General features: G+C 42.5%; 1 protein-coding gene across 1 annotated transcript in view; it reads left to right on the forward strand.

Annotated features, from left to right (window-relative positions):
- The window catches only part of VAMP8 (vesicle associated membrane protein 8), a 42,945-nt gene continuing 23,713 nt past the window's right edge, over positions 1 to 19,232 (forward strand). Inside the window, exon 1 of the mRNA XM_030201682.1 lies at positions 1 to 192. Within this exon, the coding sequence (XP_030057542.1) occupies positions 178 to 192 (15 nt within the window). The 5' untranslated portion in view covers positions 1 to 177. The remainder of the gene's footprint in view (positions 193 to 19,232) is intronic.

The raw sequence follows: 19,232 nt of genomic DNA on the forward strand, positions 1-19,232 counted from the left end.
AAGCTATAAGGAAGCAGGCTAAGCAGCTGAAGTCAGCGACTGAGAGAACTGCAGGGAACCAGGAAGTTCCTTTACTTGTTTTGAAACTAGAGCGTTGTAGAAAAATAAGGATCTTATTAGAGCGAGGGACAAAACTCCGAAGCAGAAGATCGGGAGTAGGTGGGGGATCTGCCAGACATGGATCGAAATCCGGTGAGTGTCGGCGAGAGGGGCTCACACTCTTCCCCTCGGGGAAACTTTCCTGCCTCTTCTCTTTGCCAGCCCTGGGATGGGGAGGGATAATAAATCTTATTCCAGGTCAGGGTGGGCTTCTTTACAGCCTGGCTAGATCTCAGCCTTCTGTGCTGGGTGCTGCCGCTTCTCGGGCCCTTTTTACTAAGTAAGGCGCTTCTCGTCTCCTGTGCCTGGTAAATGCTTAGTAAACAGGGATTTAATTACCATCTTGGGCAGTTTTCAAGTTCTGGCCTGGATGAGAAACAAATGTTTATTGTGGGTTGTACAGTGGGGCAAAGAGCAAGTGCGTGTATCTGTAGGCTGCAGGAATGTGCTGTATGTGTCAGAAAGTAGGGGGAATATCTTTTATTTTGATTTCTAAGTAGGCTTGCCGAGTTCAGCCCTCCATTAGCTTCCAATGTTTTTTATTTTCACCATCTATGTCAATAGCCCCAGTTCAAGAAGGGAAATCGTATATTGGCGATATGAATTCTCTAAAGATACTAAACACTTGCGGAAAAAAAATACAGTAGCACCAAGGGCTAATGCCCAGAATTTCAAAACAAAAAAAGTTTTTTTGACGTGTTTGGGTGCTATGGGTAGTATCAGGAAATACCTGAATTTTAGCATCTCCAAAAGAGAATCTTTATTTTTGTTAATTATGATGTTTTTTGTTTTAAAGAAAATCTCTCATTATAAAATATTTCAAAAGATTGTATCACTTCCTTCTAAGACTAATAAAACGTGTATAACAACTAGCTAAGGGTAACTAGTCTGTTCAGGGTCAAAGTACTTTGGGTCAAGAAAGTTTTGACCTGGCTGGGTTTCTTGAAGACTCACAAGACAATATCCACCCTCCTACTCACTTTTTTATAATGAGAGGATCTCTCTAGTAAATGGAAACATAGGAAAGTAAATGGAAATATAGGAAAACTAAGAAACTGTAAGTTTAGGCCTGCCAAATGCTGGCTTTGCCTTCCATTCCTATACAATGTACAGAAGAGTCCTGCTGTCCATAGATACTGAAAGACACACACCTGTCTTACCTGTCTACATTCCTAAGTATGACTTGTGGCAAGTTCTTCTGTGCATGTAATAAAATGCATTTGCCAGCACCATTCTGATGCATCTGATATCTGCAGTGCTAACTAGGAACAACTAAACTACAACTACCACAGTGTACTGGTAGCAAGACTAACCAAAAGCCCATGTGTTTGAACTGGGCTAGTGGTAGCACTGTAGTGTTGATAGACCCTATGGCATAATAAAGCTTAAAGCTATTGTTTGTGTGAACAGCCAGGAATTTGACTTGTCCACTGGGATTTACTCTGAGCACAGGATAAGCTCTTTGAAAACAGCTGAAATAACAGCTCTTTATTTATATAAAACTTTATTAAACGCTTTAACAAAAAAGATCACACATCATACAAACAAAGAAAAGAACACATAAACATCAGTTACCTGCAATATGTAGACCTTGCTTATCCAACCCCAGCCATGGAGTTACAGACTATTTGCCCAAATGATTTGGGGGTCCTTTTACTAAGCTATGGTAAAAGGGGGCCTGCACTAGCATCAGCGTGTGTTTTTGACATACACGGAGGCCCCCTTTTACCGCAGTGGGTAAAAGGCTGGCTTTTTTTTCTCAAAAAGAAATGGCCGTGTGGTAAGCGAACCACTTGCTGTACGTCCATTTCCGGGGGGGGGGGGGGGGGGGGAGCACTTACCACCACCCATTGAGATGGTGGTAAGGCCTCCTGCGCTAACCCACTAGTGGCTGTACGCTGCCTGATTACCACCAGGTAAGCACCAGCGCTACAAAAATAGAAAATATTTTTGTAGTGTTGAACATGGCGTGTGCTGGGGGTGGGAATCGACAGTAGTTCCGGATTGGCGTGTGGCATCACTTTAGTAAAATGGTACCTTGATAAATAACCAGATCTTGACATGAGTGTGAAATCTGTCTCCACCTGTACATCGAAAGCAATAGAAATAGAATTCCACAAGACTAGGGTAAAATAGCTGAAAGCAAATAATCCCCTCCAACCCAAGCGAGGCAAGTAATGCTTGCTGGGAGGACCACACTCATCTACCCCCATAATATAGAAACACAGAAAAATGTAGTAGGCAGATAAAGCAACAAAAAATAGGGTATGGAATTACAAAATCACTAAAGAAAAGAAACACGAAGTAATCCACTTAATGAAAAATAACTATATCAAAATTTTTGTAAAAAAGAAAGGAAAAGCCTCAAAGAGCTCAAAATCAACAGATTTATAGAGCTGAAATGATCCAAAAGATCTACTACTACTACTACTTAGCATTTCTATAGCGCTGCCAGGGTTACGCAGCGCTGTACAAGTTTAGCATGGGGAAGGATAGTCCCTGCTCAAGAGAGCTTACAATCTAAAGGTTACAAACTATGTAGTCAGTGTAGGTAACTTACAACTTATGTAGTCAGTGGAGGTAGCTTACAACCTAGAGGTTCTCTGTAGTCAGTGTAGGTAACATGAATGGGGAAGGTGGTTAGGCGCCAAAAGCAAGGGAGAAGAGATGGGCTTTGAGTAAGGACTTGAAGATAGGCAGGGAGGGCGCATGGCGTATGGGCTCGGAAAGTCTGTTCCAGGCATAAGGTGATGCGAGGCAGAAGGGGCGGAGTCTGGAGTTAGCGGTGGTAGAGAAGGGTACAGATAGGAGTGATTTGTCCTGAGAGCGGAGGTTACGGGTGGGAACATACGGGGAGAGGAGGGTAGAGAGGTAATGGGAGGCTGCAGATTGAGTGCACTTGAAGGTCAATAGGAGAAGCTTGAACTGTATATGGTAGCGGATCGGGAGCCAGTGAAGTGACTTAAGGAGAGGGGTGATATAAGACTATCGGTTCACGCGGTAGATAAGACGTGCGGCGGAATTTTGGACAGATTGAAGGGGGGATAGATGGCTAAGCGGGAGGCCAGCGAGACGAAGGTTGCAATAGTCAAGATGAGAGGTAACGAGCGAGTGGACGAGGGTTCGGGTGGTCTGTTCAGAGAGGAATGGGCGAATTTTGCTAATATTATAGAGGAAGAAGCGACAGGTCTTAGCTGTCTGCTGGATATGGGCAGAGAGGGAGGAGTCGAAGATGACTCCGAGATTGCGGGCTGAAGAGACGGGGAGGATGAGGGTGTTGTCAACAGAGATAGAAAGTGGGGGAAGAGGAGAAGAGGGTTTGGGTGGAAAGACAAGGAGCTCAGTCTTTGCCATGTTCAGTTTCAGATGCCGGTTGGACATCCAGACAGCGATGTCTGAGAGGCAGACCGAAACTTTGGCCTGGGTTTCGACTGTGATGTCGGGAGTGGAGAGATAAAGCTGGGTGTCATCAGCATAGAGATGGTACTGGAAACCATGTGATGAGATCAGTGAGCCCAGGGAAGAGGTGTAGATCGAGAAAAGAAGCGGTCCAAGGACAGATCCTTGAGGAACCCCAACAGAGAGCGGGATGGGGGTGGAAGAAGAGCCATTAGAAAATACTCTGAAGGTGCGTTGGGAAAGGTATGAAGAGAACCAGGAGAGGACGGAGCCCTGGAACCCGAATGAGGACAGTGTGTCAAGAAGTAAATTATGGTTGACGGTGTCAAAGGCGGCCGATAGGTCGAGGAGGATGAGGATGGACCTTTGGATTTGGCAAGGAACAGGTCATTGCAGACTTTAGAGAGTGCTGTTTCTGTCGAGTGTAGTGGGCGAAATCTGGATTGAAGCGGATTGAGGACGGCCTGAGAGGAGAGGAAATCAAGGCAGCAGCTGTGGACAGCACGTTCAAGTAATTTGGAGAGGAAGGGTAGAAGAGAGACAGGGCGGTAGTTGGAGGGACAGGTGGCAAAAACCTTCCAAAAAAACTTTTCTATTTCTTTTATCAGTATTTATCATTTATATCATTGTACTACAGTCCTTGCTGTCTTTCAACATTCAGTGTCCCTTAATAGTTAATGATACAAATATGGAAAAGCACTTATCTAAAAAAAACAAACAAAAAAAAAACAACTTGTATGCAGTGCAGGGTAAGAATCAAGCCAAATTGTTTGAATTTTCCACACCCCTCTGGGCCAACGATGAGCAGCGTTTCACTTATCTGCTTCAGGTTCCCACACGGCAGGACCTCTCTTGTTCTGCAACTACTGCAGGAAGAGTTTGCAGTAGCCTCAGAACAAGAGGTGACCCACTGTCTGGGACCCTGAAGCAGCTAAGCAAAAGGCTGGCCATCGTTGGCCTGTGATTGGAGGCAGATAAAGACCATGTGGCCTATCCAGTCTGGCCACCATTGCTATTTAGTCTCCCTTTCAGTCCTTTAGATATCCCATGCAGTTGTCCCAAGCTCTCTCAAATTCAGATACAAATATTGTTTTCATCTCTACCACTTCCACCGGGAGGCCATTCCACAAATTCACCACCCATTCTGTGAAGAAGTATTCAGGGAATGTACCAAGACTCCTGATTCATAGTAGGTGGAGCCATTCCAGCTTTTGCTGTGAACGTCATTGCAAAAAAACGTGAGATGGCTTTCCTCTTTTAGCTTCTTAAATGAATTCCTCTAAGTCCCCTTACTCCTTTCCTTGAAAGTAAAAAAATGTATGTGAAGAAAGGGGGAATAAGCTTATTTAGATTTAGCTTTGTTTTTCATTGGTAGGTCAGGGCTAAATCAGACAGTGTTAAGCAAAGCAACAATCTTATGTTAAGGGAATGTATTTTGTGCCTTCAGCAAATTAGATTTTTTTTTTTTTTTGCCCTGCCAGGAAAGATGGAGACGAGCATTTTGTGTGTGTACCATATTTTATTATGTTTATTTTTCTTCTTGCCCCACAATATTTTTCAGTTTCCTGATAAATGCCCTGTTGGTTTCGGATTGAGTCATAACTTCCTAGTGCAGTTTAGACTGTGAGCCCTCCAGGGACAGGAAAATACCTAGCGTACTGGAAGGTAACTCTCATCGTGAGCTACAGCTGAAAAGGTGTGAGCTAAATCCAAAATCCCCTTCCTTTCCCTTTAGAAACTGGGCTATTATGGTGAGGCATTGCTGTGTTTAATGGGAGGCTGAAGTAATATTTGCTTTTCACATCTGTTTATGGTGGATTGGAGCCCATTTGAAATATATACTTGCACAGGGGAATTATACCTGTGGGTCTCCTGTTAAAGTACCCAGTCACAAACACATCATGTCATTTATTACAGATGACATATCAGTTGTACAAATGTAGTTGAAACTGAGGCCAGGCTGTAACTGGGAATGGACAATAGGGGCAATCACCCTAGGGCACAAAGTTCCTTGGGCGTAGAGCAGTGATTTCCCAAAAGGTCTGGAGGAACTCCAGCCAATCAGGTTTTCAGGATATCCACAATGAATATTGGATTGATTTGCATACACTGTCTCCTTGGTATGCAACTCTATCTAATGCATATTCATTGTGGATATCCTGAAAACCTGACTGGCTGAGGTTTCCCCAGTCATCAACACAGGAGAGGCTGATCTGATCCACAAGTACCAATGGTATACAAAGTATGCAGGTCATGAAGAAATAGTGTTAAAATAAAGTACCTTTTTATTAACAAAAGCCCAATATGGCCACGTTGTGCCCACTTGTAGGCTACGTCAGGGTTAAGAGGGCATGACTACACAAAATCCCAAGCTAGTTGGAGTTTGCTGTGCTGTACAGCGGAGATTTAATCGTTTAGTGGAGGGAATTTGTGTACTCGTACCCTTTTACGGCTTGACCTCTGATGTAGCCCAAAAGTGGGTGAAATGTGGCCACATTGGGTGTTTTGTTAATAAAAGGTACTTTAGTTTAATGCTATTTCCTTGTGATCTGTATACGTTGTATACTATTGAGATTCCTCCAGCACAGGTTTGGGAACCTCTGGGGTAGAGAAATAATTGAAATAGGAGTATGAGCTGGCAGTAGACACACATCCAACAGAAGCAAAATTCTCCTACTGTTGAGGGTGAGAAGGAAGAAAGCATAAAAAGGCAGGTATTGGGGTGTGGAGACCAAAGACAGGATAGGGGTGAGAGGAATAAATGCACTCTGCCTAATTACAGCTCTGAACAGAGCTATTAGCATGTGCTTTTGTAGTGACTCAGAAGATGCAATGTGAAGTTGTTGGAGCCTTCAAAACTTGTTTTTGGTCTTGGAAGAATGGCTTTGTTATTTAAAATCTCTCCTTTTCACTGAGCAGCTATTTAAGGCTGGCTGATGGGCAGCACCACTCTCTGTCCATCTGCACCTGGCACAGGGACTCAGGCTTGCTCCAGTATCTTTGCTGTGATTTCTGACACTCCTAGCACAGGATAGGAGGGGCTTACTGAGGGTAGGCCATGCTGCTGATGCTACAGACCTAGCTTTTTACAGGCTAGGCCAAGGGTTCATAAAGAAACACTGGGGTCAGTGCTGGTTCTCCACCCATGGGCCTTGGTTTGTCTGTGGGAGTAGACAGAGGGGGACAAGCATCTACAGCAGTGTTCTTCAGTGCAAGGCCCTGGGGGCCAATGGTGGCCCCTGGAGGCCTCAAGGTTGGCACTCATCATCATGCTGGGTTTTTTTCCCTGCTACTCTCTGCTTCTCTACTCAAGTTCACAATACAAAGGGGGAAGTGGATGAGAGGAAGAGCTGCATTTGAAGGACAAGGCATTTCTCAATAGATGATGAAAAGAATTAATTTGGAAATGAGCACTTCCTTGAGGATACGTCCAGTAAAAAGCTTGAACGTGGGCTGATGGTGTGGATACACTGCTGTATCTGATGTTTATCTTTTTCGTTTTTCAAACTCATTTCAAAACAGCACAAAAAAGTTCTTAAGAGTTTTAAATATTTATTTCAACAAAGCTTCACTCATTTCAATGCATAGCCTTGATTTTTACAAACGTATCTCAGTTCTGTTGACAATTTTTTTTAAATGTTCCAAAATAGCAATTCTTCTTCAAATTATTTTAACATTTTGCAGAGCACGGACGCCTCCACCAACATGCGTCATGTTTCACAAATGCTGTCTCAGGGTGTGGTCCGCCAAAACTTATACTTGAAGAATCGCACATACTGCATCAGTGCCTGAATCAGATTCAGCTGGGTTTTTGTATGAGAATTTAGTATCCCCACTGGTTTATTTGGACCATTAAAATTGACACATACTGGTCAACACTGTTGTAGCCTTACATGGAAAGATATTTAGTGGCTTTCCTTCAGCTCATTTGCATCTAAAATGGCCCTGACTTAGAAATTAGAGAAGACCACTGGTCTACAGGGAAACAACTTTATTAGGATTTATTTACTACCATTTTGAAGAAATTCACTCAAGGCAGTGAGATGAACCACGAGCAGTGGACCTATAGTGCTTTAGTTCAGGACCCTCCACTTTAGAGTTTAGGCAAGAGTTTGGTCAGTTCTCTGAATTTGTAGCTGATGCAGTGGCATTTTGTTTATAGATTCTAAGGGCATGTGTGAGACACGCTGGGGCCTAGGGCAGCAATTTGTAAGGGGTCCCCAAAGGGTGCCAACAGGCTGTGCTGCCTTCATTTTTGGGCAGGCATGGGGGCCCAGGGTAAGTGCTCACCCCCCCCCCCCCCTTCCACAATGCCCTGTATAGCTTGCAGGTTGGTTTTTAGTTTGGTTAATGGTTTTATTTTTTTGTGTGTGGGATTGGGTTTTAACGGTTTTTCCATTGTGTTGCGAGGTAAACACAAGAGGTAAGTCTATCTATCTACTTATCATTTCTGTAGCGCCACAAGGCATACGCAGCGCTATACACCATACATAGAAGACAGTCCCTGCTCAAAGAGCTTACAATCTAGGTAAGTCAGGCTAGAAAGTTCTATGAGTTGCCTTTTTTTTTCTGGTTGTGATCTTGGTTGTTTGGATGGAGGACTGGGTGGGAGTATGTATGAATAGGGTTTGGAGAGGTGAGCTCTAATGAGGTGATTATTGGGATGGGCAAGTATGTGAGGGTCCAAAGCTATATGGGAGGAGGATTTATGAGTGGAACATTCCTGAGGCAATATAAATGGATGTAAGCAAGTGAAGGGATATAATGGAAAGTTGGTGGTGGAGGGGGGATACAGCTGTTTTCTGTGGCATTGATTAATGCATGCTCTTTAAGACATAAGCTCATTACATTAGATGTTTTTGAAGAATACAAGCTGAATTTAATGACAGAAACATGGTTATTCAAATCAGATATGGTGGGAGGATTTTATTTTTCATTATCCTAAGTGGTGTGGAACAGAGTGGAGGAATAAGGATTATTTGTAAGAGCAGTTTCAGTGGTGGCTGGCCTGTTTTGCAAGGATAAAGGGTTGGTTTAATTTGAAATGTTATAGTCAAATTGAAAGCTTATTTATTAGGGGTGTATCATCATTTGCAAATAATACAGAAACTATTTGTGTGTTTTTTTTAATTGGTATGCTAAATTGAAGAAACAAAACTTCTAAAATTAAGGAAGTGCATAGGAAAAAAAAGCATAACACCCCTAAATGTGGCTGGTTTACCACATCTTATGCATAGGTACAATGAGTCCCTTCTACAGAGCTCTCAATTTAAGGGAATACCTGAGGCAATGGGTAGCAGAGTGACTTGCCAGAGGTCAGAGTGCATTCCAATATATGTAGTAGCTCTCAACTCATTACTTAACCAGAAACCACCCCTTGGGCATTTGTACGTTAGTCTCCTTACATGGACAACTGAAGAGAAGTTTTATCCAAAGATTTTATTTATTTATTTATTTATTTATTTATTTATTTTTGTTACATTTGTACCCCACGCTTTCCCACTCATGGCAGGCTCAATGCGGCTTACATGGGGCAATGGAGGGTTAAGTGACTTGCCCAGAGTCACAAGGAGCTGCCTGTGCCTGAAGTGGGAATTGAACTCAGTTCCTCAGTTCCCCAGGACCAAAGTCCACCACCCTAACCACTTGGCCACTCCTCCACTCAATGAGCTGCTGTGATCACAAGGTCAAGAGAAGTTTGTATCCTGTAATCACCATAGACCCTCTTGCAAAGATAACGCCTCTATGCTCTCACACTGAGAATTGTGACCATGTCACTTAATGCATGTTAAATCCACGTGCTGTTCTTGTGTACCCAGGGGCCACAGAATATGAACTGTGGCTGGCAGGCTGCCTAGCACCCCCCCCCCCCCCCCAAATAATATACAAGCCTGTACCAGGAAACTCCCAGAAGGGATAGTGGGTGAGAGAGAGAAGAATATTAACTGGTGTTTCTTTTATGTTTCAACAATTTTATTGGTGATTCTACAGAAATAAACAAACATACAATAGGCACAAAATGCAAAAATGGCAAACACCACAATCTAATGAAACTGAATAAGAACAATGCAATAGTGCTATCATCCAAGTTTTAACACGTTTTCTCCCCACCCTCACAGTTTTAGTCTGTGGTTCAACTATCTATATTGATGAAAATTACAAAATATACAATTGGAATCCAACATGAACAAGATACCATCCCCTTAACTTTTAGCTCCCCGATTCCATACCTAGAACTATTATCAATCCTGTTAAAAGGTCCTCCCCACCCCCTTCCCCTTCTCCAATCACCCCTCCCCTCTTCCTAACTGGTGTTTCTTTTAACCAGAAATAGTCTCCCTTCTAAAGAGGAAGATGACTCCATGACACCACCGAGAGACTGATCAGTACTGGTTTTTGGTTTTGTTCAGTTGTATAGTTGTTGTGGTGTGTGTGTGTGTGTTGGGGGGGGGGGGGGTTGTTTGTGTTTTGTTTTTGGGTGGTTTTTTTTTTTGTTTAGTCCCTTCTTAGGGAGGGGAAGGCGAAGATGCACGGAGGCAATTTTCAAACTCCAGTGTAGGTGCAGAGTACCCCTGTAACCAATTTTGAAACACGGAAGTATGCAGGTATTTTACCTTTTAGAAAACTGTTCAAGGTACAGAATAACTGCAGACCTGCACCGGGTTTCGTGTGGGTGAAACACATTGGGACTCTTTACCAAACAATGGTAAAAAGTGGCCTTAGCTTGCCATTATGTGGGTTATCCTGAGTGCTAAGGTTCTTTACTGCGTATGCACATGGCAAAATTACTGCGGGACACCTCAGCGCACCTTACAGTATGCCATTTTTTTTGCTGCAGTAGGCATGCTTTAGTGCTTACTGCAGCTTTGTAAAAGGGCCCCATGGAAAATGTATGCATGTAGGTGGAGCTGTAAGTAGATGTTATGGCGTCAGGCAGACATATGTGTGCCTTATCTACTTCCTTCACTTTAGTCCCCAGTATCTATCGCTGTTTCTCCTTTTCTCTCCTTTAACCCCTTCCCTTAGTAGTAGGTGGAGATCGACACACAACTTCTTGGCCCTTCATCTTCTGCTGTCCATTTAGGTTCCTCTCTTGTTGAGGCCCTGGTAGCTGCTCTTCTCACCTACCTCTTAGTATGGCTTTGCAAGTAGATTTCAAAATCCAGCGTATGAGTCTTTATTTTCCTTCCTCTAACCAGTAGTCCTCAACTGATATATATTTATTTGTTTCCCACATTTTCCCACCTATTTATGGATTCCGGTGTAGACAAATATAAAGTGATGTTGTGGTTAAATAGTGCGATAAAGCTAATGTGGCTCAACCACATTGGGGATATGTTGAGACACAGACTGGTGTATCACCAGAAATTTGACTAGTCCAGCCTATGCAAAGGCTGGGGACAGCAGGGAGTCGGGCACTTGAAATCCCCCAAAACCAGTCCTTTATTTGCTTTCCGCTACCCTTAGTGACCATTGCTGCTGTTGATGCCAACTGGAAATGTTGCAGGTCTGTTTTCTTGCCCCTCCAGCAATCTCGCTACCACTGCATCCTGCACATCTATGTTTGCCTCCAGCCTGGGCTACAAATTCTGCACTCTCCCTTGTAGCTGCGATCACCACTGTTAGTGTGCTCCAGTAATGTGGGATCTTGCTTGCTCCTCTGTGGACGTGATCACTGCCATTTCTGTCTGGTATATACTTTGTGAAGTAACACAAAACCTTCAGCTATTCAGAAACGTATCGTGCAGTGGAAGGATTTTGTGTTGCTATTACTGAGGTGACGACCAGAATTTTAATTATATTTTTTTGTATGGCAAGCTGTAAGGGGAAACATCGTAGCTTTCTTGATGTTGGTAGAATGAATTTGTCTACCATCCAACCCCATAGGGAAAAATTATGTGTAGCATATCAGTTTCAGGTTCTCACTGATGAAACGGTGAAGATAAAACTTCTGTGATGAAGGAAAAGGCAGTTCTTGAAGATACACCCTTTTTTGGGTAGGAGAACAGAATGGGCTTCTTAGTGTTTCCTCCTAAGGTCTGGCCTGTGACTGGGGCACACTAATAAGTTACATAATATTTGCTAAGCTGAAGGAAATGATGGGGGGAGGAGAAAACACTGCTGAGCACAACTGAAAATTGTGAGGCTCTCTCAATGCATTGTTCCCAAGCAGCACAGGGGATTCCCCGGCCCTAAAGCTCCAGCGTCGACATTCTCAGGTACGATCCACACCTCCTCCCAATCAGCAGCAAGACCTCTCAGCACCGTCAACACCTTTGCACCCTTCAGGCTCAAGAACACCTGCAACTTTATTTAGCAGTCTCTCTCATCATGCTAGAAAGAGCTCTACTCATCCTCACAACCATAAATTGAGTCCTCATAACTCACATAGCTCCGAACATCGATCAGGTAAATCAGCTACTTTAAGGCATTCTATTCACAGGCATTACTCAGCCTCAGACTCTCTGTCTAGTTAGCATGCATACTTGACTCGCTCCCACTGTCGCTCTTCTGCCTAATTATCCACTGAAATGCTGGATCTCTCTCTTTTTAAGCAGTTTTTACAACCGCGGCATATTCCAAGTTCATCGCTCTTGCTTCAACAAAAATATGCTTCTTTAGAGAGAAACCTACCATTGACCGTCTCCTCACGCTAGAAAACGCACATGGTCCATCTCCACATCGGAATCAGTGGAAGTGGAAACTTTCTTGAAATGTGACTCCCCTTTTTCCAAGGCAAGTCAACCCTCTAGATCCCATTCTCCACTGTCTGGTGCAGATTTGGGAAGGGGTATACCTGAACTTCCATCCCTTTAGATTGTAAGCTCTTCTGAGCAGGGACCGTCCTTAGTTATTAATTTGTACAGCGCTGCGTAACCCTAGTAGCGCTCTAGAAATGTTAAGTAGTAGTAGTAGTAGTAGTTCTCCTCCAGAACCCACCAAAACTGCACGGCCAGAGGATACAAGTTATCCTAAATTTCAAAGATGGCAAAATCCTTAGACATTCCATCAGTTTCTAAATGAGCTCCCAGAGTGAATTGTTTCCATGTTTTTTGGTACCTGGATACCCAAGGAAATTATTGCACTTCCTTTACATGATGTACTATTGGTTCATCATTAATACTTTTGGGCTACACCATACACTTCTTATCCCACTAAGAAGGGTTTGGATACTAAATACAGGGTTCAGAAAGTTTTGGGTCATGGTAAATGGCAGCTATCTCACCAATGTATAGTGGTCATATCAGCCATGAGAAAACATAAAAGCTCGCGAGACTTCTCTATTTTTCCACCTACAAAGGATCAAAAATGTTTAGACCTGATAGGAAAATGGGGTCTTCCAGAATACCACACTCAGTGCTTGGGTAGCTGTTCATCAGTTTCACTACACACAATATTTGTATAAGATTATGTAAAATTTACTTTCGGCTATTGACTCTGGTTTTCCACAATGCTTATGACACAGTGATAAGGGGAGCTGCGGTTGCCATTTCATCTCATTATCTAGCATGGCTACAAGCATCAGCCTTAAGAGAAGATGTCCATGACAAGGTTGCTGATGCACTGTGCACTTCACAACCTTGGATACTCTCTAGAAGATGATAACATTGCACAACCAAAGTCCTGTTTCAAAAAAACATATTACTACAACTCAAAGAAAAAATATACTAAAAAAAAAAATCCCACCTCCAATAATACAGCATACTCGTTTCAGAAGATGGGACATCAAAACAAACAACATGCCAACCAGTGCTCCGCTAGAAATGAGAAACCACAGAAGCATACTCCATCTCAGTCTACAAACCCTACCTCTTTTTTTTTTTTTATAATCTCCCCAACCCCACATTCCGGTGGGAGGTCATCTGTAGGCCTTTCACAGCAAATGGGCATTTGCTGGCCAGTGACCAAGTTGTATTAAGCAGTAACGATTTTTTTTTAAATTTCAAATTAGCAAATTAAAAAGAAAATAATAGTGAAAATAGCCACTTTAGCCAATCTGGTGCATCTAACCTCTCCTTTGTTAGGAAGGTGGAATAACTGAGAACCAAAATATATGGTATATGATGATATGCTATTTTGGTTTAAAGAATATTTGAGTTCACATATATATAGATATAATGTTAATAAAAAATGACACATGGGTGTTGTCTAAAGTGAAGTTCGGATATCGTCTCAATTTAATTTTCTAAAAAAGCCAGTCTTCAAAAAAACCCTCGACCCACTCCTATGTTTCAGCATGTTCAATTGCAGGAAGAAGTGGATCATTTTACTATAAATAAATGCAATAGAAGAGGTTCCACCCCTTCACTGAAGTACTGGGCTTTACTCCAAGTACTTTCTTATTCCCAAGAAAATGGGGGATTTAAGGTCAATTCTAGATCTGAGAGGCCTCACATTTTATCAAAAAAGAAAAATTCAATATGTATTTTCTAAATACCATCATACCTCTGTTACACAAGACAGTTGCCTGGCTTCTTTAAACCTGAAGGACGCTTATCTCCGTATTCCCATTCACCCCACTTTCAGGAAGTACTTTCATCTTTCTGTCTGCAGCAATCATTAACAATACAAAGTGCTTCCTTTTTGGTCTTACATCTGCCCCAAGAGTGTTTTACAAAATGGGTGGTAGCAACAGTAGCATACCTCCACAGACTAGGCCTATGTATCTTTTCATACCTGGATTATGGCCTCAACATTCTAAGATACCATTCAAGCACTGCAGACGACTATCCAGTTTCTCACTGACCTACCTTGATTCCCACTCAGACAATCAAGTATATAGGAGTGATAATAATCACTCTTCGAATGATAGGACAGCTACTTCAATACAGAGCAGAAACTATAGCTTCAATGATTTTTCATCTCACTGTGATCCAAGTCACGATAGCAAGAATCATTTTGGTACTTCTTGGGCACATGGCTGCAGTGGTCTACGTCATTCCATTCACCAGACCAGTTGCGTCTACTTCAGTGGCATTTAAAAGACAGGTGGTGCCAATCAATGCAACCCCTCACAACCAAAATAAGACTGTCCTCATCAAATCAATTCTGCTCTCCATTGGTAGACACTGCCAGAAAATATTATGCAAGAAACGCCATTTCATTCACCGGACTCAACCATAATGCTTACTACTGACCCCATCAAAATGAGAATGGGATGCTTACCTCCAAGGAGTACACACCCAAGGTCTAAGGACCCCTCGAGCAGAAATTCAGTATCAATCTCTTGGAATTAAAAGCAATACGTCTGACCCTACAACCATTTCAGATGCACCTTCGTCATCAAGTGGTTCATGTTTGTACAGACAACCAAGTTGCGATGTACTACATGAGGAAGCGAGGAGGGATGGGGTTTCCAACACTCTGCAAAGAAGCTATCCGCATGTTGGACTTCATGATCAGCCTAGAGACCTTTTTGTGTCTTATTTTCCAGGATAAATGAATACACTTATGGATTCCTTAAATCGCCAGCTAGAACCACAAGAGTGGTCTCTGAAGATCACAATTACTCAGTATCTCTTTTGCAGATGAGGATCTCCATTAACAATATATTTGTGTTCCCACTCAATAAGAAATGGCCTCGATTCTGCTCCAAGTATCCAACAAAAGACAGAATAGCAATGGATGCATTCCAAGTGCCTTGGAAACAAGGTCTACTTAAGGCGTTTTCTCCCATACCTCTAATCTCAAACTCTTTAAAAAAAACACAGAGAGGCAGCTCATCTGGTCTTAGTTGGCCCTTATTGGCCCAGACAACCCTGATTTCCCATTCTCCTATATCCCATCTAAGAGTATAGCTATACTGGGTCAGAGCAATGGTCCATCTAGCCCAGTATCCTGCTTCCGACAGTGGCCAATCAAGGACACATGGCAGAAACCCAAATAGTAGGAACATTCCATGCAACCAATCCCAGGGCAATCAGTGGCTTCCCCCATGTCCATCTCAATAACAGACTAAGTAACTTTGCCTCCAGGAATTTGTCCAAACCTTTTTTTAAACCCAGATACGCTAACTGCTGTTACTGTATCCTCTGGCAATGATTACTGTTGTGTAATCGCTTGATGTTTTTGTCTAGACTTGTTTATTTGTTTGATGTTGGATTTGTTTGATCCTGAATAAAAATTGTTAAACCTTTAAGTAGCACCAGTCTCAGTACAGATCCATGCGGCACTCCACTATTCACCCTCCTCCATTGAGAGAAATGGCCATTTAACCCTACCCTCCATTTTTTTGTCCACTAACCAATTCTTAATCCACAAAAAGGTTTGCCTCCTATCCCATGACTTTAATTTTCTCAGGAGTCTTTCATGAGGAACGTTGTCAAAAGCTTTCTGAAAATCTAGATACACTGCGTTAACCGGCTTAGCCACATGCTTATTCACACCTTCAAAGAAATGAAGCAGATTGGTGAGGCAAGACTTCTCTTGGCTGAATCCATTGTGACTCTGTACCATTAAACTCTGTGTATGTGTTCTGTAATTTTATTATTTATAATAGTTTCCATTATTTTGCCCAGCACCAAAGTCAGCTTTACCAGTCTGTAATTTCCCAAATCCCTCCTGTAACCCTTTTTAAAAATCGGCGTGACATTGGCCACCCTCCAGTCTTCAGGTACTATGGATGGTTTTAACAACAGGTTACAGATCACTGACAGCAGATCAGCAATTTGAGTTATTTTAGTACCGTGGTATGTATACCATCTGGTCCAAGTGATTTATCACTCTTTAACTTGTCAGTTTGGTTCAGTACATCTTCCAGGTTCTCTGAGGTTTCTTTCAGTTCTCCTATATTGTCACTCTTGAAAACTGTTTCTGGTACAGTAGATCTCTTCTAACTTCTTCCAAAAAGACCAAAGCAAAGAATTAATTCAGTCTCTCTGTTATGGCCTTGTCCTCCCCGAGTGTCCCTTGTGCTCCTTCATGATCCAATGGTCCCACGGATTCTCTCACAGGCTTTCTGCTTCTGATGTACCTGAAAAAGTTGTTACTATGAGTTTTTGCTTGTACAGCAAGTTTCTCTTCATATTTTCTTTTAGCCTTCTTTATCAATGCTTTGCATCTAGCTTATGTTGCTTCTTCTTTTCTTCATTCGGATCCTTTTCCATTCTTTGAATGATGTTCTTTTGGCTCTGATTGCCTCTTTTACTTCACATTTTAACCATTCTGGCTGTTTGCTCTTCCTTCCATCTTTGTTAATACATGGAATACATCTGGTCTGGGCTTCCACAATGGTATTTTTAAACAATGTCCAAGCCTGATTTAAAGTCCTAACCTTCGTGGCCAATCCCTTTAGCTTCTTTTTAACCATTTTACTAATTTTATCATAGTCGTTCTATCGAAAGTTAAATGCTGCTATAGTAGATTTCCTTTGTGACTTCACTCCAGATATCGGCTCAAATTTGATCATGTTATAGAAACATAGAAACATGATGGCAGATAAAGGCCAAATGGCCCATCCAGTCTGCCCATCCTCTATAACCCTTTTCCTTTTCCTAAGGGATCCCACATGCTTATCCCACGCTTTCTTAAATTCTGACATTCCTCAACTCCACGACCTCCATTCCTTTTCCTAAGGGATCCCACATGCTTATCCCACGCTTTCTTAAATTCTGACATTCCTCAACTCCACGACCTCCACTGGGAGGCCATTCCACACTTACACCACCCTTTCTGTGAAATGTTACTGTCTTAGATTCTTCCTAAGCCTATTCCCTCTTAACTTCATCGTATGCCCCCTCGTTACAGAGTTTTCCTTCAGTTGAAAAAGGGTCACTTCCTGTGCATTAATGCCCCTGAGATATTTAAACATCTCTATCCTATTTCCTCTCTCCCTCCTCTCTTCCAGTGTATACATGTTGAGGTTCATAAGCCTGCCCTTATATTTTTTGTGTTCAAGACTGCTTACCAATTATGTAGATGCGGTCTCCAGAACTGCACACAGTACTCTAATTGGGCACTATCACCTCTTTTTTTTTTTTTTTTTTCCCTGCTGCTTATCCCTCTCTTTATGTACCCAAGCATCCTTCTGGCTTTGACTGTCGCTTTTTCTACCTGTTTGGAAGCTTTAAGGTCATCAGACACATTCGTCCCCAAGTCCTGCTCTTCCTTTTTACACAGAAGCACTTCACCCTCTATATTGTACCGTTCCCTTGGATTCTTGTGACCCAGATGCATGACCCTGCATTTTTAGCATTAAATCTTAGTTGCCAAATATCGGACCATTCCTCCAGCTTCTCTAGGTCCTCCCTCCAGGATGTCCACCCTGTTGCAGAGTTTGGTATCATCTGCAAAGAGACAAACCTTAACAGACAGCCCTTCTGCATGAAGACTTTTAAAAGGACTGATCCCTGCGGTACTCCACTGATAACATCCCTTTCTTCAGAGCAAGCTCCATTTACCACTACCCTCTGTCTCCATCCATTCAACCAATTTTTAACCCAATCAGTTACTTTATGACCTATACTGAGGGCACTAATTTTATTGCACAGTCACCTTTGCAGAACCATGTCAAAGGCTTTGCTGAAATCTAAGTATACCACATCTATCGCCCCTCCCATGTCCAACTGTTGGTCACCCAGTCAAAGAAATCAGTCAGATTCGTCTGACATGACCTGCTACTAGTGAAGCCATCACTGTTTCCCAGCAGACCAAACACCGTTTACCTCTCATACTATGTCCTACATTCCATTAAGGACTAGATCTAAAATAGCTCCCTCTTGTCAGTTCTTCAGCCTGTTGCTCCATGAAGCCTGTTGCTCCATGAAGCAATCATTTACTACATCTAGGAATTTTACTTCTATAGTGCTTCCTGATGTAACCTTTATCCAGTCAATATTAGGGTAATTGAAATCGCCCATTATTATAAAATTGCCGAATTTGCCAGCTTTCCTAATTTCTGTAAAAACTTCTTCATCTGTCCATTCTGTCCTGGTGGATGATAGTACATCCCTATCAATATATGCCTTCCCTTCACACATGGGATTTCTATCCATAAGGATTCCACACTGCTGCTGTCTGTCTGTTTTGTTTGACTCAGTTCCCTCTTTAATATCTAGCACAACCCCCCCCCCCCCCCTGTCCAATTTGATCCACTCTATTATTGCGATATAATTTGTACCTTGTTAACACAGTATCCCATGGATTCTCTTCCTCCCACTAGGTCTCTGGGATGCCTATTATATCTACCTCTTCATTTAGTGTTATATGCTCAAACTCTCCCATCTTATTTTTTTAGGCTTCTAGCATTTGTATACATTCGGGCTTCTAGCATTTGTATACAGACACTTCAAATTGTGTTTTTTTTTCCTTGCATCTAGAAGCTACTTAGAAGTTGATGGGGATAATTTACTTCCTTTACTACAGTACTAGCTGTTAAGCCTGTAACAACGGGCTAGTTTTTTGTTTTCCTATGGCCTCCCTCCCCCCAGTTCCGCCCCCTCCTTCCCTCCCTGCTCCCTCCTCCTCCGATTTCCACGCCCATGTCCAAGCCCTCCTCCCTATTGGGCTGTACTGCTGGTGGAGGCGGGGCTTGGACTTCTACACTCTCAGCATTCCTACTCTACTGCGCATTTGCAGGTGAGTCGGTCACTTGCCGTTTATATGTTTGATTTCTCCCTCAGGATGTAGACTTCATTTCTCAACAAGGGGGAAAATTCTACATCCAACTCTCACCTCTCTACATGGTACATACAACTGAACCATTGATTGAGAACTGTTTTTCTGATGGTGTTCTG

This window comes from Microcaecilia unicolor, chromosome 4, assembly GCF_901765095.1.
Source record: "Microcaecilia unicolor chromosome 4, aMicUni1.1, whole genome shotgun sequence".
In the NCBI taxonomy this organism is placed as follows: domain Eukaryota; kingdom Metazoa; phylum Chordata; class Amphibia; order Gymnophiona; family Siphonopidae; genus Microcaecilia; species Microcaecilia unicolor.